The 25,792-nt window shown below is 45.8% G+C and overlaps 1 protein-coding gene across 1 annotated transcript in view; it reads left to right on the forward strand.

The window, feature by feature from the left end:
- VWF (von Willebrand factor) overlaps positions 1-25,792 on the forward strand; it is a 1,126,314-nt gene that overhangs the window by 68,091 nt on the left and 1,032,431 nt on the right. Inside the window, exon 5 of the mRNA XM_086921215.1 lies at positions 1,558-1,766. Coding sequence (XP_086777341.1) covers positions 1,558-1,766 — 209 coding nt within the window. The remainder of the gene's footprint in view (positions 1-1,557; positions 1,767-25,792) is intronic.

Below are 25,792 nucleotides of genomic sequence, written 5' to 3' on the forward strand. Positions count from 1 at the left end.
GTAGTCGGATAAAAGCGGTCCCAATACTTTATGGAACCAATTTCTGTTTCCATAAATTGGAGAGAAAGGGTGAATACACTGAGGAACCTCGCTGTAAACATATGTTTTCTCCCTACATTCTCCAATCCTTATCCTCAACAGGCCGGCTTTAAAGACAAAACTCATCACACCTTCCCCGCCACAGAGTTCATGGGATATGAGGAAAAAATGCGACCCACAACTGCCTTTTGTCCTCATATTTTCCCTGTGTCTACCGCAATTTAGCAGAGTGTAAATAAGAGTGTGAGTGTCCCAGAGATGCCAAACACCGTCCACAGACACATAACTCAACCCCACTGGATCGCACAAGTGATGTGAGCACGAGCAGCATGAAACAATATCATGTAGAAAGGCTACACACCTGCTAAATGCAGCATACAGTACAACGTGACAGATTATCAAAGGCTGCTGTTGTCTCCAATATCGTTTGGGAGCCGGATGCAAGCACACTACGGCCAAGGGGTGTGACCTGCTCTCTAATCCAAAATCCTGCGGAGGGGACACCCGACCAGGAACAGTTGAACAGAATACCCTAAATGTCGCCGAATCCGTATGAGGTTGGGCCCGCCGCCGCTTGGGGTGTGTTTAATTTTGAAAGGAGATTCCTCCGCTGCCCCCATGATCCCTCGCGGTACTTGTCTCGCTGAGGGCGGGGGCAGCTAGCGAACAATTTGTTTTAGCTGAGCAGGACCGAAACAATGTTTTGAACTCATGTCTAAGTAATGAGTGAGCACCCCAGGCACTAGGACATGAAGCTGTACATTGTACAGCAAGTGCCACACGCTGCCTGCTTTTATTCAGCCATTGAACACCTCTCATGACCCCGCAGTGTCTCAAGGAGCACTGTAAATGTATGACCAATATTGACACATAACTAAAATGCCTTATGCTAACACCTGATGCGTGGTATTTGGCAGGGCTACATAACACAAAGCTAAATTTATACATGAAAATAGCTTATTGATGCAGTCTCAGTGCATGTCCGTTGCCAGGCAGAATATAATATTGAAATCATATTTTAAAGAGTATAATTCAAGTTTTTCATATTTAAGAAGTCTTTTGGCTATCTAAAAGGCTTCTATTACGAGTGTCCCAAAAGGTCAGCCAATATTTATTGCACCTGTTAAAATCTGATACCCCAGGGTTCAGAATGTAACAGGAGAGACAAAAGCTTTCCTCTTTCAAATTGCAATAACATGCAGGTTTTGATGCCTTCCACACCAAAGTGTGCAAAGCCTGTATGTACCGGCCATTTTTCCCTGTACATATTGGCAGGTATGACCTGTGGATAATTGTGAAGGTGGAGACTGTATAATACTATTGTCTTTCAGTGTTATTGGCTTTTATTTAGGAGACTATAATTGTGCTGTGAAATGTTTCTCTCCTATATGCGAAGCATCCACATAGAACTAATATTTCAAAAATTACAGCAATGAGAAAAGCAGAGTTTGGGCAGGGCTCTTAAATAGCTGCTACCTCTGTCTTCTCCTATAGTAAAGTGCCCATTTCTCTTGGCAGGTTATCCATGCCCTACGCCTCCAATGGCATCTTCCTTGAAAATGAAGCCGGGTACTACAAGCTGAGCAGCTCTGAGCATGGGTTTGCGGTGAGGATTGACATCACTGGGAATGTGGAAATTGTGCTGTCTGACAAGCACTTCAACAAAACCTGCGGCCTCTGCGGAAACTTTAATACTTTTGCTGACGATGACTTCATGACTCAAGAGGGTGAGATATCGTGTTTTTGCAAAACACATTTTCCGGTTTTGTGAAAGTTGTGGGGATGCTCATGTTGTGTTGTTTACGTGCCTTACAAGTAGCTGTTTCGAAGATTCTTGTCTCCCTTGTATGCTCTTGGTGATGGAACAAGTTGTACTGTAGTAGAGATATCTGAATGCTCGTCCTTCTAGCTGTGGTTACAAGATATCCGCTTGTCATCAGGGGCACGGTGTTCCACATCTGGGCTTTTTAAAACCTATTGCATTTTAGATCTTGAACTCGTGGTTCAAGTAAACTAAACCAAACTAACACAATTAAAAACAAAGGGCCTCATTTACAAGATTTTGATGCACAGTAGGCCAGCAGGCTTTCCTGCTGCGCTGCCGTGCGTCGAAAGAAAAGGGCAGGAATGCGCCGTATCTACAAGATGCGGCTTATTCCTATCCTTCTCCCCTGCGCCAGCGCTTAAACAGCAGCCGTGTGCCAGCGCAGACACCCTTGTGTCATTTTGCAAGAGATCCTGCGCTGAGAAGATGATTGTTTTTGAGCAGGACGGGACACCTTCCTGCACAGAAACAATCACTAAAGGCATTTTCCTATTTCTATTCTGCAGCATAGCAATAGGAAAAAAGAGGAAAAAATAAAAGTATTTTTCCCCATTGCACCTCCTTTTCTGAAGCATTCCCAGGATTACAAAACCTAAATCTGGGAACACCCACAGCAACACCCATTGAATGCCCCTCTCACGCAGAGTTATGCGTGAAAGGGAAATATATGTACAAGTCCATAAAAAATTCCTGCAAGGTGACTTTACATGGCCTTGTAAATCTGGGGAACCCATTGTGCTGCTGGTGTGCGCCATTAAAAGTGATGCACCTGCGGTGCAATGGACCTATAAATAAGCCCAAAGGGTCCAAATCACAAAGATATCTTCTGCGGCGGAAAAAACCTATGTCTATGTCTAAAAAAATAGCTCCATTTAAGCCTAGCTGGCATTCACAAAAGGCATAAAAGGGTTTACTAATACAGATTTCTCAGCCACAAGTGCAGCTGAATCTGCAGTAGCAAAACCCACACAAGGCATGGGAAGTAGGGGGTACAAGTCATGATTAATCTTGCAGATTTGTGAACTGACCACAAATATGTAACTTTGTGGGTATTCACAAAAAGAAATCTGACTTTTTCCCACCCTGGAAATTGGAGATTTACTCAAGCCAAGTGATGGAGTAACTCCCCTTCCAGGATTGGGAAGGGGAACAGATGGCCCACAATTCTGGTTAGCATGTACGGAAAGAATTTTTCAGCACGGGGAATTTTTTTCCCAGTTGAGGAAAAAATGTGCTTTCGCACGTTTGGTTGGGCGTTCATTGCCTGAAATTCTAAGCTATATAAAGCTCCACACAGGGGAATAGATTTACTAAAGGGGGTGGTGATGAACAGAGTGTCTGAATTGAGCAGACCACTCTTACCCAGTCCAAAGATCAGGGCTTGATCCATCACCGTTATTTATCTCACTGCCCCATCCCAGCTCAGAACATGGCTATATGCAAATCAGTCTGTCCCTGGCCCAGTGCATCATGGGAACAGGGCAGACTAAACTACCAAGCCAATTCTTTACCAGAAAGGAGACAAGCTACCGGGGACCGGTTTCTGGCATTTCAGCCTCTTCGGCCCGGCTTGCTTGAATCCTGATGGAGCAGTGAGAAAGGGACTCATGTCTGAGTATACCCTGCCACACCTATAGTGGCCAAAATCGATTTACAAAAGGGGGTGGTGATGAACAGAGTGTCTGAATTGAGCAGACCACTCTTACCCAGTCCAAAGATCAGGGCTTGATCCATCACCGTTATTTATCTCACTGCCCCATCCCAGCTCAGAACATGGCTATATGCAAATCAGTCTGTCCCTGGCCCAGTGCATCATGGGAACAGGGCAGACTAAACTACTAAGCCAATTCTTTACCAGAAAGGAGACAAGCTACCGGGGACCGGTTTCTGGCATTTCAGCCTCTTCGGCCCGGCTTGCTTGAATCCTGATGGAGCAGTGAGAAAGGGACTCATGTCTGAGTATACCCTGCCACACCTATAGTGGCCAAAATCGATTTACAAAAGGGGGTGGTGATGAACAGAGTGTCTGAATTGAGCAGACCACTCTTACCCAGTCCAAAGATCAGGGCTTGATCCATCACCGTTATTTATCTCACTGCCCCATCCCAGCTCAGAACATGGCTATATGCAAATCAGTCTGTCCCTGGCCCAGTGCATCATGGGAACAGGGCAGACTAAACTACCAAGCCAATTCTTTACCAGAAAGGAGACAAGCTACCGGGGACCGGTTTCTGGCATTTCAGCCTCTTCGGCCCGGCTTGCTTGAATCCTGATGGAGCAGTGAGAAAGGGACTCATGTCTGAGTATACCCTGCCACACCTATAGTGGCCAAAATCGATTTACAAAAGGGGGTGGTGATGAACAGAGTGTCTGAATTGAGCAGACCACTCTTACCCAGTCCAAAGATCAGGGCTTGATCCATCACCGTTATTTATCTCACTGCCCCATCCCAGCTCAGAACATGGCTATATGCAAATCAGTCTGTCCCTGGCCCAGTGCATCATGGGAACAGGGCAGACTAAACTACCAAGCCAATTCTTTACCAGAAAGGAGACAAGCTACCGGGGACCGGTTTCTGGCATTTCAGCCTCTTCGGCCCGGCTTGCTTGAATCCTGATGGAGCAGTGAGAAAGGGACTCATGTCTGAGTATACCCTGCCACACCTATAGTGGCCAAAATCGATTTACAAAAGGGGGTGGTGATGAACAGAGTGTCTGAATTGAGCAGACCACTCTTACCCAGTCCAAAGATCAGGGCTTGATCCATCACCATTATTTATCTCACTGCCCCATCCCAGCTCAGAACATGGCTATATGCAAATCAGTCTGTCCCTGGCCCAGTGCATCATGGGAACAGGGCAGACTAAACTACCAAGCCAATTCTTTACCAGAAAGGAGACAAGCTACCGGGGACCGGTTTCTGGCATTTCAGCCTCTTCGGCCCGGCTTGCTTGAATCCTGATGGAGCAGTGAGAAAGGGACTCATGTCTGAGTATACCCTGCCACACCTATAGTGGCCAAAATCGATTTACAAAAGGGGGTGGTGATGAACAGAGTGTCTGAATTGAGCAGACCACTCTTACCCAGTCCAAAGATCAGGGCTTGATCCATCACCGTTATTTATCTCACTGCCCCATCCCAGCTCAGAACATGGCTATATGCAAATCAGTCTGTCCCTGGCCCAGTGCATCATGGGAACAGGGCAGACTAAACTACCAAGCCAATTCTTTACCAGAAAGGAGACAAGCTACCGGGGACCGGTTTCTGGCATTTCAGCCTCTTCGGCCCGGCTTGCTTGAATCCTGATGGAGCAGTGAGAAAGGGACTCATGTCTGAGTATACCCTGCCACACCTATAGTGGCCAAAATCGATTTACAAAAGGGGGTGGTGATGAACAGAGTGTCTGAATTGAGCAGACCACTCTTACCCAGTCCAAAGATCAGGGCTTGATCCATCACCGTTATTTATCTCACTGCCCCATCCCAGCTCAGAACATGGCTATATGCAAATCAGTCTGTCCCTGGCCCAGTGCATCATGGGAACAGGGCAGACTAAACTACCAAGCCAATTCTTTACCAGAAAGGAGACAAGCTACCGGGGACCGGTTTCTGGCATTTCAGCCTCTTCGGCCCGGCTTGCTTGAATCCTGATGGAGCAGTGAGAAAGGGACTCATGTCTGAGTATACCCTGCCACACCTATAGTGGCCAAAATCGATTTACAAAAGGGGGTGGTGATGAACAGAGTGTCTGAATTGAGAAGACCACTCTTACCCAGTCCAAAGATAAGGGCTTGATCCATCACCGTTATTTATCTCACTGCCCCATCCCAGCTCAGAACATGGCTATATGCAAATCAGTCTGTCCCTGGCCCAGTGCATCATGGGAACAGGGCAGACTAAACTACCAAGCCAATTCTTTACCAGAAAGGAGACAAGCTACCGGGGACCGGTTTCTGGCATTTCAGCCTCTTCGGCCCGGCTTGCTTGAATCCTGATGGAGCAGTGAGAAAGGGACTCATGTCTGAGTATACCCTGCCACACCTATAGTGGCCAAAATCGATTTACAAAAGGGGGTGGTGATGAACAGAGTGTCTGAATTGAGCAGACCACTCTTACCCAGTCCAAAGATCAGGGCTTGATCCATCACCGTTATTTATCTCACTGCCCCATCCCAGCTCAGAACATGGCTATATGCAAATCAGTCTGTCCCTGGCCCAGTGCATCATGGGAACAGGGCAGACTAAACTACCAAGCCAATTCTTTACCAGAAAGGAGACAAGCTACCGGGGACCGGTTTCTGGCATTTCAGCCTCTTCGGCCCGGCTTGCTTGAATCCTGATGGAGCAGTGAGAAAGGGACTCATGTCTGAGTATACCCTGCCACACCTATAGTGGCCAAAATCGATTTACAAAAGGGGGTGGTGATGAACAGAGTGTCTGAATTGAGCAGACCACTCTTACCCAGTCCAAAGATCAGGGCTTGATCCATCACCGTTATTTATCTCACTGCCCCATCCCAGCTCAGAACATGGCTATATGCAAATCAGTCTGTCCCTGGCCCAGTGCATCATGGGAACAGGGCAGACTAAACTACCAAGCCAATTCTTTACCAGAAAGGAGACAAGCTACCGGGGACCGGTTTCTGGCATTTCAGCCTCTTCGGCCCGGCTTGCTTGAATCCTGATGGAGCAGTGAGAAAGGGACTCATGTCTGAGTATACCCTGCCACACCTATAGTGGCCAAAATCGATATACAAAAGGGGGTGGTGATGAACAGAGTGTCTGAATTGAGCAGACCACTCTTACCCAGTCCAAAGATCAGGGCTTGATCCATCACCGTTATTTATCTCACTGCCCCATCCCAGCTCAGAACATGGCTATATGCAAATCAGTCTGTCCCTGGCCCAGTGCATCATGGGAACAGGGCAGACTAAACTACCAAGCCAATTCTTTACCAGAAAGGAGACAAGCTACCGGGGACCGGTTTCTGGCATTTCAGCCTCTTCGGCCCGGCTTGCTTGAATCCTGATGGAGCAGTGAGAAAGGGACTCATGTCTGAGTATACCCTGCCACACCTATAGTGGCCAAAATCGATTTACAAAAGGGGGTGGTGATGAACAGAGTGTCTGAATTGAGCAGACCACTCTTACCCAGTCCAAAGATCAGGGCTTGATCCATCACCGTTATTTATCTCACTGCCCCATCCCAGCTCAGAACATGGCTATATGCAAATCAGTCTGTCCCTGGCCCAGTGCATCATGGGAACAGGGCAGACTAAACTACCAAGCCAATTCTTTACCAGAAAGGAGACAAGCTACCGGGGACCGGTTTCTGGCATTTCAGCCTCTTCGGCCCGGCTTGCTTGAATCCTGATGGAGCAGTGAGAAAGGGACTCATGTCTGAGTATACCCTGCCACACCTATAGTGGAATAGGCTTCATTAGAAAAGTCACATGACAGGTAGAATCATTTGCCTGGAAATGTACCTGATGTGGTATGTAGTCCCACACCAATTTAGACAAATAGAGCTAAACCTAATAAATAAATTAAGACCAAAACAACAAAAATCCAACCAGGAGAACCAGAGATATGCAGTTTTAAAGATTTGATTGAAAATAGCACCAAAAAGCCGAAAGCGTTACTGGCGCCTATCTGGTCGTGCAAGACTAGGAGAAAGTCACAGCTGCAGGCAAAACGTGGTGGAGTGCGGTTCGGATACTGGGGCCAGGTTCATCCCGCTGAAAAGTGACCTTATCAGTCCAGTTGAAAGAGCCCCGTTCATGGTGAAGGAGGCCGCAAGGAGCAGGGAAGCGTTGCAGATAGCATGACGAGCGGGAATGCTGTTGCAGACTGTAATTGCTGCAGCATTAAGATCCGGTTGCCATTGCAAACATTTGGGCTGGAGCTTCATGATGTCACTCCCCACAATCAGTCAATTCTGAAGCGCAAAGATTCGAGTTGACAGAACTTTGCATTGGATGGGCAGTGCGAGTGACAAGCATTTGGCACCAATGGACCTAACTGTGGTCACAAAGAGCCCTAAAACTCCCCTGAGGCCACAGCAAGGGTCCAGGACCTAAGGGGCACTATTTGGGGGTGGGGGTAGGTGCTAACTTCAGCTGGACCTGGATGCTGGTTCAGGTGGTTGGGAGCCTGTTATGTCCCGGAGGATCTAAACAGGAGGCTTGCAGGGAAGCTCTTGGATTCCTGAGTTCAGGTGCAAGCAGGGCCGGACTGGGAACCACAACCGGCCCTGGCAAAGTGCTCGGCCGCTCCCCCCTCCCTACTCGGGGGAATGGGGGGTTGGAGGTATCGGTGCGCCACACGGGTGGGGGCTGGTTTTGGGCCTCTGGGGGCCGTTTTTGTTACGCGGCCGATTTTGCAGCTCTGCTGCAAAAATGGTCCTGTAATAAAAATGGCCCTCAGGGGCCCAAAACCGCCCCCCACCTGTGTGGCGCACCGGGGGATTGCCTGGTGCCCGCTATGTTCAGTCCGGCCCTGGATGCAAGTCTAGGTTCTCCGACTCAGGCAGGAGGGTAGCAGGGTACCAATCCAGCAAGGCGACTGTCCAGTAAGGCAGTAATCCAGCAGTGCATCAGTCTAACAGAGTGGCGGTCCTTTCGGCAGCATAGCAGTCCTCCTTCCTGGAGTCTCCAAGAGACCAGAATTGTATCGAAGAGTTGGTATCTGAGGTCTACTACCTTATCCTTGGGTCTTTCTTTGGAGTGGGAGAAGCTTAAGAGGTTTCTATTTGAAGTGCATAGGTTTCCTGCATCCCTTGACCTAGCGCTAGACTAGCTACAGTAATTATGCAGCATTTTTTGCGGAGGCAGGACACAGCCTATTTAGGTGTAAGTAGGGCTGTCCCTAGCTCCCCCCTCCAATATTGCCAGGGGTGGCCCATCTAGGCACATCTAAGCTCCCTATTGTGTGTGGCTGTCTAGGAGGAATACATAAAGTCCAACTGTCAGCTCCACCTAGTCATGTGACCCAGGCACAGGCTGCAGGGGCTAAATGGCCAAGGCACAAAAATAGCAACTTGCTAAAAGTGGCATTTTTTAATTTTTAATTTAAAATCTGACTTTAACGTAAGAGAGGATATTTCATAACAATTCCCTAGACACCAAACATGAACTGGTTACCTATTCCCAATTGGAAGTTACAGCTTATTAAATATAATGAGGTGACTCCAATCCTTTGGGAGAGGTGGACTTGCAGTACTGAAAAACAAAATTAAGATGTTTCACTACCAGGACGTGTAAAACCTGAAAGGTACATGTCCTACTTTTTAAATATATGCACCCTGCCCTCTGGGCTGTCCAGGGCCTACCCTAGGAGTGACGCATATGTGTTAAAAAAGAAGATTTGGGTCTGTCAAAAGGTTTATTTTATCAGGTTGAAATGACAGTTTAAAACTGCACACACAGGCTGAAGTGGCAGGCCTGAGACATGTTTAAAGGGCAGCTTAAGTGGGTGGCACAATCAGTGATACAGACCCTTTTTTTTGCAGACTTCCTAGTAGCATTTTAATACAAGCCCTGGACACCGCTAGTGCCACTTTACTAGGGACGCACAGGTAAATTAAATATGCTGATTGGGTGTAAGCCACTTATATCATGTTTTAAGGAGAGAACACAAGCCCTTTAAAACTGGTTAGCAGTGCTAAAGTGTGCAGAGTCCTAAAGCCAGCAAAAATTATGTCAGCACAACATCAGAGAACACCATTAGACTCCGGCCAAGCTGCAATTTAAAAGCAGTGCAGCAACACACTAGAAGTGAAAGTGCCTGTCTTATGAGGGAAACCTATTTTATATTTTTGCTAAGACACCCATAAAGCGTGCCTTCTACGCCCACAAGGCTGTGTGGCTGTTATATAAAGATGTGGCATGCTACACCCTGGAAATAGCATGTACTCTCAGTTTACAATTCCCCAATTGCCGCTTTCATTGTGTAGTAAAGCTCAATTTTCCAATTACAGATGCAGCTGTGAATAAAGCCATTGTTGTACAACCATGGCTTTTAAAGTATTGAAGGAAATATTAAAAGCTATTTTTCTCTTAGTTTCAAATATCCGATTAAATGGTGAAAGTAGATGACTGATCACATTAGTGAAAGATTAACTTTAAGAAAGTGTATTTTGTGCAACCGGATAGAAAACAATGTTAGAACCAGTTTGCTTCTCAGCCCTATTCCACATGTCGAATACATATCCTTAACTGGCTAACAACCATGTTCCTGGAAGACACGTGTTTGGCCTCTGGGCCCAGAAAGGAAGGTCTTGGAGAGAGACAGGGATGTTTGGCAGAATAAAGGACAGCTTTAACAGTTCTTCCTTTCAATTGGAAAAGTCAAATGAAACTGCCAGGAATTGCTGCCTTTCATTTGTAGTGCCCCCCCCGCCCCCCACTGTCTGGCTTAAAGCCCAAGAAACAAACAGATGTGATAAAGAGTCTAAGGGATATTTACCGATCAGCCATTGACAACTTCCCCAAAACTTTCCAAAATACAACAACTAACCCAGGGGTCAAAAAGAATGAAGAAAGGGGGCCTACAATTGGATTATAGGCCCCCTTTCTTCATTCTTTTTGACCCCTGGATTAGTTGTTGTTCAAGCCCAGCCAGAGGGACACCAGTGTAGGCCATGACAGATGGTAGGGCAGCTCAACAAAATTGCTTGGGAAAGGACGAGAGCTTTCTCAGGTTAAGGCTAGTGAAGTCATCCCATCTTGTTTTAGAGCTCATCGGAAGGTTTGCAGTATTTAAGAGTTGACATTTTGAAAAAGGAGGTAGGGTATTTTCAAGAAAACAGTCAGGATGTAGTGTTAAAAATCAAACACAGCAAGTCAGGTAGCATTAAATCCAACTAATGTTTATGATAATACCAAGGAGCAGTACAAAAGGTCAAAGTCAATTGTCATTTCAACTGTAGAGGCAAACTCACTAGAAAATTGTAAGCTGGAGCATAAAGCTGAGAAAGAGGGGACATTTTAGAAGCAATATCTATATGGATTCTCTTAATACAAGTCAATGGAGCTTAGTCAAGTAGCAGGAACTTTTAATCTCAGCTAAAATGTACCTAATGAGCAAATGTCAGGATAGTCTCCCTCAAAAAGCACTGAATGTTCTTGAGGAGACAATATCATTCACAAGTACAATGCTAGGTTCATTATTCTCCTGAAATCCTGCCAGGTTCCAGGGTGAAATTGCACATCTAGGAATTGTACAAATGTTCAACTCTGAACGTGCTGCATTCGGGGCCTACTTGAGTCTTAAAAATTAACAAGTGTACTCATTGTCACAGGAAGCTTCAAACTACTACCAAACAGCGTCCATAATTGATTATAAAACATAGGTACGTTCTTGGTGTATATAAACATGGTTACGAATAATGTACTACGTGGGAGTTTATGAACAAGCTACAGACAGGGAATTCTCCAGTTACCTGCTAGTGCAAAGCATAAAGCTGGCAAACATCTTTAAAAAAGATTACTCTTCCTTACTGTTGGAAGAAGGAGGAGCATGGGCTCCAGACTCCCGTTGGGCCCCCAGGGATGGTACTTCCTTGCAAGGTTCAGGTAATTGACCTCTTGTTTACTGGAGCATAAAAACATCAGAAGCCCACCTGCCTCTATGAGAACCCAACTAACCACTCAAGACTGAACCCTCCAAAGACTTTCTCCAAAGGCCGGCCTGGTGTATAGATGGCTGCCCATAGAACTTGAGGGCTGATTCAATGAGTAGGAAGACCTATCCCAAATGGTGGAGAGAAGTAGGAGTTAGCCACTGAATATTCTCCAGAGAGGACACATCATCTGCAGGCACAAAAACAGGTCTGTTTTGCTTTCTGCTGTGCTGAAAACTGATTTAGTTGGACCTCAGGGTTAAAGTACCTGCCTATGGAACCCTACCTGGCTATAGCTTCCAGCCTGCTGATAGAGTTTGAGAACCACAAAAGTGAAAATATATACCTTATTCAAAGTGCCCATCCACCAAACTCTAAATCAGGCCGTTAATCTGACAATATAACTTTAGACCAGGGCATGGCAGCATATCTATCCAAGCAGGAAAGACATCTCAATGAATATGAAATCTATCCTAATCCCAATCTGAGCTTTTAACACCAAAGCTACCAGCTTCAGAGAGATCTTGATAATGAGGGACCTTTCCAAGCTTTAGGCATGGGTCCTTTTGTTTCTTGAGATACTTTGAGTTGGACTCATTTAAACACAAGTGAAAAAATGTTTAAGCAGACCATAAAAATACTGTAATTGATCAAACTATAAAACAACCATGATTACTCATGGGGAGTGAGCCGGTAAACTCCCATGGTACCAGAGAGAGAATAAAGTGATAGTGCTTGTCCGAATTTGCCCACTTGATTGCTTCCTTCCTCTTGCCCTGAGTACAATGAACTCATGGCCACCCCCGGGGGCCGTCAACAGGAGAATGATTGTCAGGAGCAGATGTTGATCACGACATATGAAAGTCTTCTGGACACAAGGTAGACTCCAACAAAACCAGCCAGGGCTTGAAAGTACTAGTGCATAAAAGGTGGATAACAGGGCATGTAAGACCCAGTTCCACAGGAAAGGGCTGAGTCCCTACGATTTCTCATCAGAAAGGGAGCTTTTTTGTGACCCATACGTCCATTCACCCTCATCCTAAATTACTATCACAAAGAAAATAGTTCCCTTTTAAAGAAAAAACACTTCAGTGAAGTTCATTAACTGGCACTCCTGGTTAGCGAACCTGAATGAATAAATTAAAATATGCTAAATGGATGTAAATGTAAATGTACAGGAATTTATATAGCGCAAGCCACCGAGTGGTTTCTAAGCGCTTGCTTAGGGAACCCGTCCTGGTATTCCCCTGTGAGATAACCCCGGCAGGGTATCCACAAGGTGAAAGCCAGGCATCCCGCCGCGAGGGGCCGTTGTGGAGATTAAGCAAGCTATTGCCCAGAGTCGCAGAGTGTGAACCCGTGAATCGAGTAGGCACCGGAGCGAGAATTGTCGAGTTCATGGACATTTTTAGGACTCAAGACCCCGCCGAGCCCGGAATTGAACCCTGGTCCCAGGCTGACCTCTGCTTCCAGGTCTGCCTCCTCTAACCAGTGAGCCACACTTCTCCACTGGATGATGGGAGTGCCTCACTATATTGGGTTTGGTTTGGTTTTCCACTAACATTTCCATCCATGAACCAGTTCACAAACCCAATTGAAAACATATGCCTAAAGGTTTACCATTTTTCTTTTTCAAAAACACTTTTTGGGATTTACATCTAAATGATCCAAGAAACTAATATTTATTGGCGGTATATTTTCGTCCAAGATTGGTGTATATCAGCCACACATTTTTACTGAGCACTGGAACAAAAGTCGCTAACTTGGAATAAAAAATGCTAATTTTTGCCAGTCACTAGTGGCCTACCCCACTCTGCAATACATCTATAGTGATCATTTAGTAGAGCATCTATAATTTTTAACTAGTGCTTCTAGATTCTGTTATTTGATTTTTGCAAGGATGTCAATGGCAGTGTTGGATTTGGCCACCTCCACCTGTGCTTCTTATTTTATTTTAAGTTACCATGAGTGCCTGGCATATATTACTTGACCTTCGTTCCAGGCAGGCCATTTTTTGGCATCAACTCTTAGTTTCTATTGACTGAAACATTTCTGATTCTCGTTCCTGTTCGATACCATTTTACACAGCCATTCACTACAATTACACACACAGAATTTAGTAAAGTATTGGACAAGACATATATTTGATTTACACTAAAATTGTCTTACTGGCATCACTGCCTTCAACACCATCTCCCACTGCCCACTAGTCACCAGACTACACGACGCCGGCATACAAAGAACAGCCCTAGGCTGGATTTGATCCTTCCTCACACGAAGAAGCCAAAGGATTGACTGCCACCCTTCCTCTCGGATCCCACGAAAATCACCTGCGGTGTCCCACAGGGATTATCCCTTAGCCCCACCCTCTTCAACATCTACATGGCCCCCCTCGCCGCCATCTTCAGACAACACAGCCTCAAGATCGTATCCTACGCTGACGACACCCAACTCATCCTCTCCCTCACCAAAGACCCCACCACCATCAGACTCACTTCCAAAAAGGAATGCAAGACATTTCAATCTGGATGAACAACAGCTGCTTGAAGCTCAACACTGAGAAGACAGAAGTCCTCGTCCTTGGAACCACCCCTAGAGCATGGGACATCACCTAGTGGCCGATAGCACTCAGAAGCCCACCTACCCCCTCGGACCATGCCAAAAACCTCGGCATCGTACTCGACCCATCCTTCACCATGAACCGACAGGTCAACGCCTTCACCTCCAGCTGCTTCAACATCCTCTGCATTCTCCTCAAGATCTTCAAATGGATTCCCGCTGAGTCAAGGAAGACAGTCACCGACGCACTCATTACCAGCAGACTGGACTATAGAAATGCACTCTACGCCGACATCAACAAGTCCCTACTCCGCAAACTCCAGGCAATACAGAACACAGCTGTTAGATTCGTCCTCGGCATCCCCCGGCAGGAAGACATCTGCCAACACCTACAAAAACTCCACTGGCTCCCATGGAGAAAAGAGTCACCTTCAAAATCCTCACCCACACTTACAAATGCCTCCATAATTACGGACCCAAATACCTCAATGACAGAATCAACTTCCACATACTCAAAAGAAAACTAGCACTGGCCAAAACAGAACACATACACAGAGCCAGAGCAGGCAGAAGATCCTTCTCTCACATTGCAGCCAAGACCTGGAACGAGCTACCGGCGAACATCAGATGTGCTCCCTCCCTGAACACCTTCAGAAAGACTCTCAAGACCTGGCTCTTCGGCTAAACAGAGCTGCGGGCCCCCAACCCCCTCAGCGTCTTGAGACCCTGACGGGTGAGTAGCGGGCTTACAATTCCTCTGCATGATTTATTGATTGACTGCTAGGATTATAGTTCTGACGCTCCATAGTGGCTTAATGGTGGTAATTCTTTAAAATATTGTGGACTTTTACCACCACGTTGGTGCCCGTGCCCCATTGTGTTGTAATTATTGAACAGGAATAAGGTTGGTAAATCTTGGTATGCTTTTAAAAACATTGTACTACTGATGGGTGCCTCATCCTGTAAGATTAATATATTCTATCCACAGCTCTGAATGCTCCCGTTCACCCACTTATCCAGCCATATGACTGTAGATGTATTCATTCAACTTTCATCATTGAAGTCACTCACCCTTTACTTATTAGTGCACTCAGTCATTTACCCAACTGCTGACACATGCTCCTTGTATCCCAGTGAGATGATAAAGGTGCGGGAGGAGCGAGGTTCTCTAGAAGATTAGCAGCTAAAGAAGCGTGACTGCGAATACTTTACAAGAGAAGGGAATTATATGTTTAACGGTATGGCCTAAAACACTTGAAGTAGAATTCTGTGCTTGACACAGCATGCCAATGACTAATATTTATATGCCTCCATAAGTGTTTTTGTTAGCGCAGCTATACATATCACAAAACAACATTTGGGCATTGCAACAAAGAACACATACATACACCTAAAACAATACTGTCCTAATGGCTTTCCAATGCTTACAAGCACTAGTTTTTCCAGTATAGCATAACTAAAGTACAACAACACTTGAAATTCTGAGTTTATTTAATATATCTGTAATCTACATTTACTACCGTCCTTTATGCATCTATATACCTTCCATGTACTTTTGGATCCATATATTTATTACTTTTCTTTTAATTCAGCATATCAATGCACTACCCTATTTTTCACCCTATACTGCTCTCAATTTATTCTCTCTGACTCATCTCAAACCTCTTTCTATACTACTCTTTCCAATGCACTACCCTATGTCTCACCCAATACCTCTATTAATATATCGACTATGTCCTCTCTCTCATTCATCCCAAACACCAAACCACTACTATCATCCCCCAAATAACCCTTTCTAGACTCCTACCTACTCTACCACGCCTTGCATCATCTTATACCTCTTTTACTATTCCCATCTCCCAACACAAGCCTTTCTAAACCCTTCCCTCTGACTCTTCCCCTCTACCTCCCTTTTACTCATCCCAAGCCTTCTCCTACTGCTATGAGCTCCAAAACAAACATTTTTCCCTCCCTCCACTATCCTTTTCAATCAAAATAACAGACTAACATGTCCACCACTCAAATTAATTTCATATTTCACTATACGTATTCACCGCTAATCCTTTATGGGTTCTGGAGTAGCATGCTACTAGTCAAAAAAGCACTTCAACACCTCATCAGAGGTAGCAAGGGCTAAATAAATGTTCCCTCTTCAATCCCTTTGCTATCCTTCTCAATACAAATAACTGAATAACATATCCACCACTTAAATTACATTCATATTTCACTATACTAATTCAGCACTAAAACTTTGTGGGTTCCAGAGTAGCGTGCTATTCACCGAAAATGCACTTCAACACCCCATCAGGGGTCGCAAGCCCCATATAAATACAAACACATTTCCCTCTTCTGTCCCTCCACTATCCTTTGAATCCAAATAATCCAAATATCATATAACATATCGACCACTCAAATTACTTTCATATTTCACTATACTAATATACCACTAATCCGTTATGGGTTCCGAAGTGGCGTACTACTCGCCAAAAAATCACTTCAACACCCCATCAGGGGTGGCAAACACTATATAAATACAAATCTTTTTTCCGTCTTCTATCCCGCCACTATCATTCTCAATCCAAATGATTGACTAACATATCCACCACTCAAATTACTTTCAGATTTCACTATACTAATTCACCACTAATCCTTTATGGGTTCCTAAGAAGCGTACTACTCACCGAAAAAGAGCTTCAACACCATGGCCAAGAGTAGCAAGTGTTATATAAATGCAAACCTTTTCCCTTTTCTATCCCTCCACTATCCTTCCCAATCCAAATAACTGACTAGCATGTCCACCACTCAAATGACTTTCATATTTCACTATACTAATTCACCACTAATTCTTTATGGTTTCCGGAATAGCGCGCTACTCACCAAAAAAGTGCTTTGACGCCTCGTCAGGAGTATAAGCGCTATATAAATGCAATCACAATACAATACAGTTTGTCAAACTCGACCAAAGGTCATAGTGTGTGTTTTTTCATGTATGCAAGAGGGTGCCCCAACGTGAGAGCATTTTAAATCTGTTACTCTTCAAATGTTTGGTGATTTTTAAAAATGTTGTCCGGATTTGTACGGATATTATAGGATATTTTTGAATTTGTTACGCATAACCTAAACCTAAGAGAAACTTTAATACGGGGTATTTTTTCAAACTTTTTCGCATATGTTTTCAGTCTTCCATTGGTGACACGTGACTATTAATTTAGCTAGTTCTGGTTCTATGATAGTATTTTATAGTGTGCATTTAATTAAAATTTTCTTTTGTGTGTATGTTGGATAAACCTACGTTTTCTGACCCTGGTGGTTTGTACAATTCCATGTGAGCAGCTAAGTCTATTTATCTTTTCGGTGTCTATGAAGGCAGTCTGTGTCAATTCAAGCTGTTAATTAGCACCGAATGGGAACTTGTATATACTGAAGAGCTGACGTTTTTCCGTGGGTGAACGTATGTTTATGTGAAAAAGAGTATCCACTTTAAGAATAGCTTGTTTTTCCTTCCACAAATACAAATATTTCAGACATCCTGAAAAGTTAAAGAACAATGCAGGCAACGTCTGTGATGATAGACACGTAGGCTGAATAAACACATCATTGTTCACTTTAAAATCAACATTGACTTTATCTTTGCTGTAGAAACTAAAAAATGTTTTCTACAATGTCTGTGTTTTTTTCCTTGGAGATGCATTACTTTACTTTTTTACATGCTCTATCAAATTATTTTGAAGGGAGCTCTGTGTACATATAAGACAATATATTTAAAGCATTCTGTTGAATTTGACCCGTTCTGAATGGTCATCCCTAAACTTTTTGTCTCTGCCCTCCACTTTTTAATGAATTGGTTTTTACTAGCCTTAGGCCTTTGTGCACTTTACAACTACTAACCAGTGCTAAGCGAGCCACCGCCATCCTATTTCTTAGCACAGAAAGCATTGATCACCACGGAGGACCACCAACGCAAAGCACCAGCCCACCCGTAATTGACACCTGGCCTGCTCCATGCACCATGCCGACAACCGCCCACAACACTCGCCATGCTCCCTGCAACCCTCTACAGTGCAAACAGCACAAAAGCTTTAAGGGGGTATAACTTCAGTGTGACTAATCTGGGACTATATCCATTCCACACTCCATCAAAGTCAGCCTGATCTTTTGAATTTAGACCCAGTCCAGTGTGACCAGACAGCAGTGGTTCTCGTTTTGTGCTTTTAGATGCTATTTTACAGTTCCGGTTCTACTGATTGGATGTTTCCCATTCTTGTCTTGCTATATTTATAAATCATTTGGCTCTATTTCTTTAAAGTGGCGTGGGATATTTTGTGTGGTGTATTCTCTGTTTAAGTGTTTGAAGTGTTGCACACATACATTACACATTTCCTCTAAGTTAAGCCTGACTGCTCTGTGCCAAGCTACCAGTGGGTGAATACAGGTTAATTTAGGGCTTGCCTGCTTCTTATCCTGACTAGGATTGTGGTTGCTGCTTGCCTAGGGCTCATACCCCATCAACCAGTAACCCAATTTCTAACACATACTATTCTGCCTTTGACTAGAGAACTTCTATCCAGTGCTAATATCACCTCTGCCATCTCAAGGAAAGACAGACTGAGCTTTATTGTATCAAGGAGAGGGAACAAAGGGGTGGACAATTTTTATCGGGGTCCAGTGTACATGCCCTATGACTTGATATTCAACAAAATTAGGTACAAAGTTCCCCACTGAGGTTTGGTTAGAGTAACTCACAGTAGCCTCTCTCTTTAACAGGGTGTGACAAAGTAGGGAGAAAAAGTGATCCCTTTTCGGAATCTAGGGTGCCTCACACATACCAAAGGTTGAATGGCTGTTGTCATCCCACCCGATGAATGTACAGTATCATCATTGGCACCCTGCTCCTACGGCAGGCTGGCGGTGCAATGCCCGTCGGGCAGCACAAAAGTGCCACTCTTTAGCGGAGATCTTTTATTCCTTATGCCAGTGGGTGCATGTGCGTGAGGGACCTAGAAAGTGCAAAAAGTGAGCGTGAGTGTAGTTAAAACAGGTCAGTAGAGTCCAAAAGGGGGACTTTTAATAGCATGGCTCACTGCCTCATTAAAATACGTGAAAAAAGTGAGGGGTATTGAGGCGTGATGGTTAGGATAATCAAGCCTCATTCAACCCTCAGTTTCAGTGCGGTCGACATGTTTCATGCCCAGCAGGGCAATTCTTCAGGACCTACAAAGCTCATAATTTGCTATCGTGTCCCTCAATAATTGAGGAACCGGGTATACGACCTGGCTAGTGTCGCAGGATCAACCCTTCATTGACGGCCTCCCTGGGACCTCAATCTCTGGGCGTTGATCCTCCCGGCAGACCTGGTGGGGTCGGTGCTGCTAAACTAGCACCTGACTGGATGCAGTCTCAGGCGTCTCGAACCTACCCCGCCCACGTCGGTCTCGCCGTAGGAAAGCCGGTCAACTGAGCTTTATGTCTGAGTAGGATACCCCAAAAAAGTCAGCTTCGAACCTGAATAAGGTTTTCAAATAACCACACCTGGTTTAAAAATTTCGCCAAAAAAACGCTTTAATATTGCAATTAATGTGCAGAGCATCTGTGTTACCAACATATTAAAGGACATTAAAGGTTTCTCTGTAAACAATGCTATATCTCCCAAGGAGCTCATTACCAGTCATGGAAACCATCTTTGAGAAGCACTTTCCTTTGGGACCCACTGATCCTAAGCAACAAAGTGTTCCTCCGTAAAATGCAACAAAGCTCATCCACGGAGCAGACAATAAACACTGCCAACACGTATTTTACATGCCAACGTGATAACTTTGAGAAGAATGTATTTCATTTGGTAGTCTGAACAGCATGAGTATAGCCTTGCACAAAGAAAGTTGACACAATTTGCATCATGCTATGTGTTTGACTCGATCTACCTGTCTTCATGTCACATCAAAATTGCATTCAGAGACAACTGAGAAACATAAACCATATAATGCAGTACAATGACAAAGCTGATAACTATCACAAAACACTGTTAGGCAATGCATTTGAATTAAGGCCAATTGTTGAGAAGAACAAATAAAAGTAAACTTGCAGTGAACTTCCAAGAACAGTTTATTGAAATTATGTACAACTGGAATGCTAAATAATAAGACAATCTTTGATTTAGAGGTAACAAGTTATATGTTCGAGGAATTCCTGTACTGGTGCACAGATATTTAGAGCCCTAGGCAAAATTATATTTTGCCATTTAGGTACTTCCTTTTCCCCAGCATTAGTACGTCAATTTGTAAGCCACTTATTACAGTCTTGTGGCCATTTGTTTTGCTTCAATAAAGTGATTGCGTACAATGTTCTTGATGCAGTCTCGGACCGTCTAGCGTATCTGAGAGCATGAGATCCATACCTTGAAACCTCATAAATCGGACAACTTCTTGACCTTTTCCTCTTACCACCCACCTCACTACACTCCAAGGAAAGTTATATAAACTTTCCTGGATGACCTGTGTTTCTTATTGCACCTTCTCGTGCTAGACACAGAGATCAGCGTCTATTTAAAGCAACGTGTACACTTAATAAATATCCTAAGTAAACTAAACAATAAGAAAACTTGCTAAACGGGTTGCTGGAAATTCGGCTGAAATAAAGTTCTCAATAGAGCTCCTATTCAACAAACTCTCATGAATGTGAATTAGTAGAGCAGCGGTTAGGAATGTTGATGATATGGAAAGCAATATACTGTATTCCTTGAATACTGAAATGGTGAACACTGACATGCAATATACCATGATTGCAAAGTATTTTGTAAAGAGACTGTCCCATATCAGAGTGCCCTAAATTGGATTGGCGTACCTTATGCAAAAAACAGAATACCTGTTCTAGGGCACGACCTATTGTGGATCAAGATCAAAGGTAATTGCTTCCTCATGGGGAGTCAGATCGGCACTAGTTTCTGGGTGTTGGAAAACGAGGCAGTATCTGTGAGGCCAGCACAAATAACATGTCACATTTTTCCATCACTGGGAACCAAACTCTTTGCTGTAGCGCTTGTCTCTCTGAGGGTAGCGTTAAAGAGTAGTCTAAGGCTTACTCAAGGGAGGTCGTGTGGGCTAGTAATCGCCATTACAAGCATGCAGAAATAACACTCAATAAGTGATTGTCCAGTCTGTTCTTTGCATTATAAAAGTAAGAGTACATTTAATAAACACACACACAACTCAAAACTATGCAACAATTTACAAATATACATAAGCTGTTGTAATTACTTTGTGACATCGCCTAACATTTCCACCCATCCCGCAGGAGGGGGGGGGGGGTCTAGTACCACCACTCCCATGAATGCACATCATCTTGCCCTTTAATGCTGTGGATTGACACAACCTGGAGCGAGGGCCTTGCCAACTGGCACCATCCCAGTGGCGACCCACCCCATCATCTCAACATGCATTAAAAGTAGGTAAACATGCCCTGGGGACACATAACCCTGACTGAGCTTCTCATACTGACCATATAGTATACACCTCTACATCTTAGTGGCCTACAGTCTGGGTCGTTATCACCTAACGCAGTAGCAAGAATACATGTTTGCGCATCACTTTGAATGTGGTACTTATCATAGCTGATAAAAGTTGTAATGCATTGCCATCACAGCCCAAAAAAGCATAAAAATCACAGGATTAAGCAGATACAGCCAGACACCCTAGCAGGAATGTCCAGCAACATAGGCCCACTTTGCTTATGAATTCACCTTATATAAGTACTTCGCATTACCCATGTGTCTTTCAGTCTCAACAAGAAACAATATCACGTGGATGAACCAATGTGCAAATTCACTCTGTAGTGAAATCTTAAGCATCACCTTTAGCTGCTGAACTAAAGTCCCAGCGTTAATGAGGCTTTACAAACCATGGCTAACCCTTGAGGGGTTCCTTCTTGCAAGTCTCCCAGAAACTGAGGGTGGGACTTTTCATCTTCGTGCTGGAGGGAGCCTGTGCTGCTCCTGTAGCTCCCCTAGCACCATTTTCCACAAAGGGTAGTGACCCCCTCCTCTGGGGGCTACCTTGCGTCCATACCCAATGCAATCCCCATGCCTTGCCAAGCATTATGGGGCACTTGGTGGGCAAAGTGTGCATATTAGAACAGTTGCTCTCCAGCTGTGTCAGGGAGAGGCATGCAGGATTCTCTTGTGGCCTGGTGCTGCCTCCGCCCCTCGTTGGGGGTCCGATCCCTCCCAGACCCTGCGGCCAACCGTTGAGTTCCGCGACACAGGGAGCCCACCCCCAGCAGCTCTTCACTTTGCGGGGGCCTGGTTCCACCCAGGCCCCCGCCTTGCAGAATCGGTGGGGACCTGCTTGGGGAGCCTACCCCCGGCGGCTCCCGGCAGCTCCCCGCCTGGCCAGCACCTTCGTGTACTGCCGCGGGAGCCGGCACTCCCTTTCAGGTCTGCCCGCTCCTGTGGGCAGACACAAGGCTGTCTCCGCACCAGCGGGTCTTCGGGGAGTGCGACGGCACTCTCCCGCCTCCCCTTCACTTTGGGACCTGGAGATGGGGTCCCAGGCCCCTGAGATCTTCACGGGGAGCGCAATGGCACTCCCAGACTTAGCTTCGGTGGAGTGTGGCTTGGAGTTGGGATCAGGGTTCCAGGGAGTCTTCACGGGGAGCACCGTGGCGTTGGCGGTTAGGAGCCCGGAGTTGGGATCCCAGGCCCCTCTCACCATTCCCCAGGGGGTGCAATAGCCCTCCCCTGCCGTCAGAGTTGTCGGGGGCCAGGGTGGGCTCCTGGCACCCCACGGGGGGATTTTCGTGGGGAGGGCGATGGCGCTTGCTCCCTGACTTATCTTCGGTGGTTCGGAGCCAGGAGTGGGATCAAGGGCCCCTCTGTCCATTCCCCGGGAGCGCAACAGCACTCCCCAGTCTCCATTTTGGTTAGGGGCCAGGGTGGGCTCCTGGCGCCCAGGTTGAGCAGTTTCACGTGGAGCATGATGGCGCTCCCCGACTTTTCTTCTTGAGGGGCAGCCCCCGGGACCTGACCCACCCCGGGGGCACATCTTGGACCGGCGGAGGAGCCCCACGCGCTTTGTCATGGTCCTTCCAGAGGTCAAAGGTCACCTAACTTCTGGGGCGCATATCTCAGCCCCCAATGGACCGATCTTTTCGATTTTGGCCTCTTCTTACTCCTGGTGGCACTCTTAATTTCGGCCTCTTGATCTCCAGGAGGGTGAATCCAGCAGGAAGCGGTCTTCACTGGCTCCCTGTGCCAGCTTTTTTTCCTGACTCTCTTCCTGGGCCTCTCTTCTCCTTGCGCAGAGGCCTAGGTGCCTGCTCACTGGTCTCCCCTTGTGGTGCAAATCAGGGTCCTGGGCCAGTCTGGAGGTTCTTCCTTCCAGCTGCCCATAGGGCCAGGCTCCAGCACTAGTGGTCCTCAGCAGACCCAGAGAGAGCTTTTCTTCCTGTGCAAACTCTTTTTAAAGAATTTGGAGGGGGCTGGCAGGACGTCTCTGTTTGCCCTATGAAACAGCAACACATCACTTCTCTGCCCCTGCTCCTTCCTTTCTGCCCAGGCCTCTGGGTTAGTTCAAAATGGCGTTGTTCAGGGGTCTCATGCCACATGGTCTCTGAACAGCCTCTTCCCCCCCTGGCTGCCTTCTCTCCAGACGAGCTTGGAGCCTGGCACCAGTTGACAGCTGCTGATGGATTAACCAGTAGCTCCACCCATCTTTTCTTCTGGGAGAGGAGACCTTCGCCCTTGGAATGCTTGTCGTGAAGGGCTAGGCCTCTGATGCTACAGTGTGGAGAGGAAGGACATTAATCCAACCTGGCAGGGTCAGCCCCGGCCAGGCTCTGGTTATGAGCCGACTCAAAGGAACATGACATTTCTCGATGACCCAAAAGCAGTATAGATATGACTTTGGACTCTGCAGAATACTTCTTCTCAGCTAAGTTACAGTGGACTTTAGTGCGTGTCTGGAATTTGTAGGCCCTAGGAAAGTGCACTTCGGCCGGAGAGCTCCAGATTGATTCTGGAGGGGTCCCTCCATGCACCCTGCAAGGGGGCCCCCTCAAGTTTTGTTACAACACTATGCAGAACATGTCGTCCTTACAGTGACTAGCATCCAAAAGCAATTTTTCACTGTGACAAGTTTACCTGTCCTATTTAGAAAATCAGAGAAACAGATTTGGACCCTAATTCTTTATCTCAGGGATAGGGCTAGCTGGAAAAATAATTAACCAGCTAATATGATCGCCCAAATAAATAGTGAACTCGGACTCTTAATATATATTAAGGAAAACAACTTTTAGAAAGTTACCCTTTACTTGCCTGAACTGTCAGAATGCTAATTAGCATAATCCTCTGCCAGCTTCCCACCAGGGATTAGCCTTTGAATAGGTGTGAAAAATGTGTGAAACGCTTCCCAGGAGCAAACATTAGGCTTATCCTATCAGAGTTCCATCTCTGAGTTTATTGTAGACACAGTGGCTGGACAAATTGGATTTAGTGTTAGGTGTGAGAGGACACTAGGATTACCATAGTACACTCCCCACACACATCCCCAGCCCTCAGAGCTCAGGTTTAGAGGGATGAAGGCTTTTACCATCTTGAAAACTCCCAAAGTGGATAGACTTGGCCCCCAGGAACTTTTTAACATAGGTTAGGGGATGTCCAGGAATCATTCTCGTGCACTTGCTAGTGCCAGGCATAAATGTGACATCTAGAGGCACCCACTTCAGAACACTTCCCGAACCTGTGAAAATTCTAAGAATTCTGCTGTCTGTGACCTGGGAAGAGCCCGGAAGGGCTGGACCACCTCCCTCTTGTACCCAGGACAAATAAGTAGACTCCAGGGGTAATATGATTGACCTTCTGTTCAAGCTACAGGGAAACAGCATGCTACAAGAGGTTTGAAATTGCCGAGCAGAAAAGTAGCAACAGGCCCTGGATTGGACCGTTCTGTTGGCGTCCATCTGGCACCCTGTGAATATTGCCTAAGTGGCTTCCCTGAGGTCCTGGGGTGCTTTGAAAGTGTCCTCCAGTAGTGGATAGGAACTTAAAAGACTGAGGCACGATTACGATGCCAGAATGGACCGGAGTCGGTCTGACAGTGTTTGGTCGGTGTTCCAGCTCAGCAAGTAGAATGCAACCGAACCATGTTCAGTTGCAATCCTATACTTTACAATGGGAGCATGCATTCCAAATGGAATGCATGCTCCTATTGTAAAGAGCAGAGGTGCTGTTCATCCCTGCTCCGGTGGTAGGCACCAAAAGGTGCCTGCCACCTGCTGCAGGGGTCAACAGGGGGGCATGGGGCCCTCTAGGCTGCCATTATGTGGCTTTGCACCCATGCGGACCTTGCTGGGCCCGCAAAGACAGATTCACAAAGTCTTTCTGTGTCGGAAAGGCCAGCCGAGAAAGGCTTTGGGAATCTGCCATCATAATCCCTCAGTCGGAAAGAGCCGGCTGAGGAATTGCTAAAGGCTTTTCGAATGGCCAACAGGCTCTCCAAGCCTGTGGGAAGCCATTCGAAAATCCAATTTGTATTCCTCTCTGACCGACCCCATCAAAATGGGTCAGTCCGAAAGGAATTCGAGCAGCCGATTACGATGCGAGTTGAAGGGTTCTGACCGATGGTCGGAGCCGTTTCAGCCTGCATCGTAATCGAGCCCTAAGTCAGAAGGTAAAATCTTTGACCAAGATGAATCTGGTTGGTGTATTTGACCTGTGGTCCTTAAATTGCAACTTGATCCCTGTCTACCGTGACCAGTGATTTAT

Source organism: Lissotriton vulgaris, chromosome 1_1 (genome assembly GCF_964263255.1).
Source record: "Lissotriton vulgaris chromosome 1_1, aLisVul1.2, whole genome shotgun sequence".
Lineage (NCBI taxonomy): Eukaryota > Metazoa > Chordata > Amphibia > Caudata > Salamandridae > Lissotriton > Lissotriton vulgaris.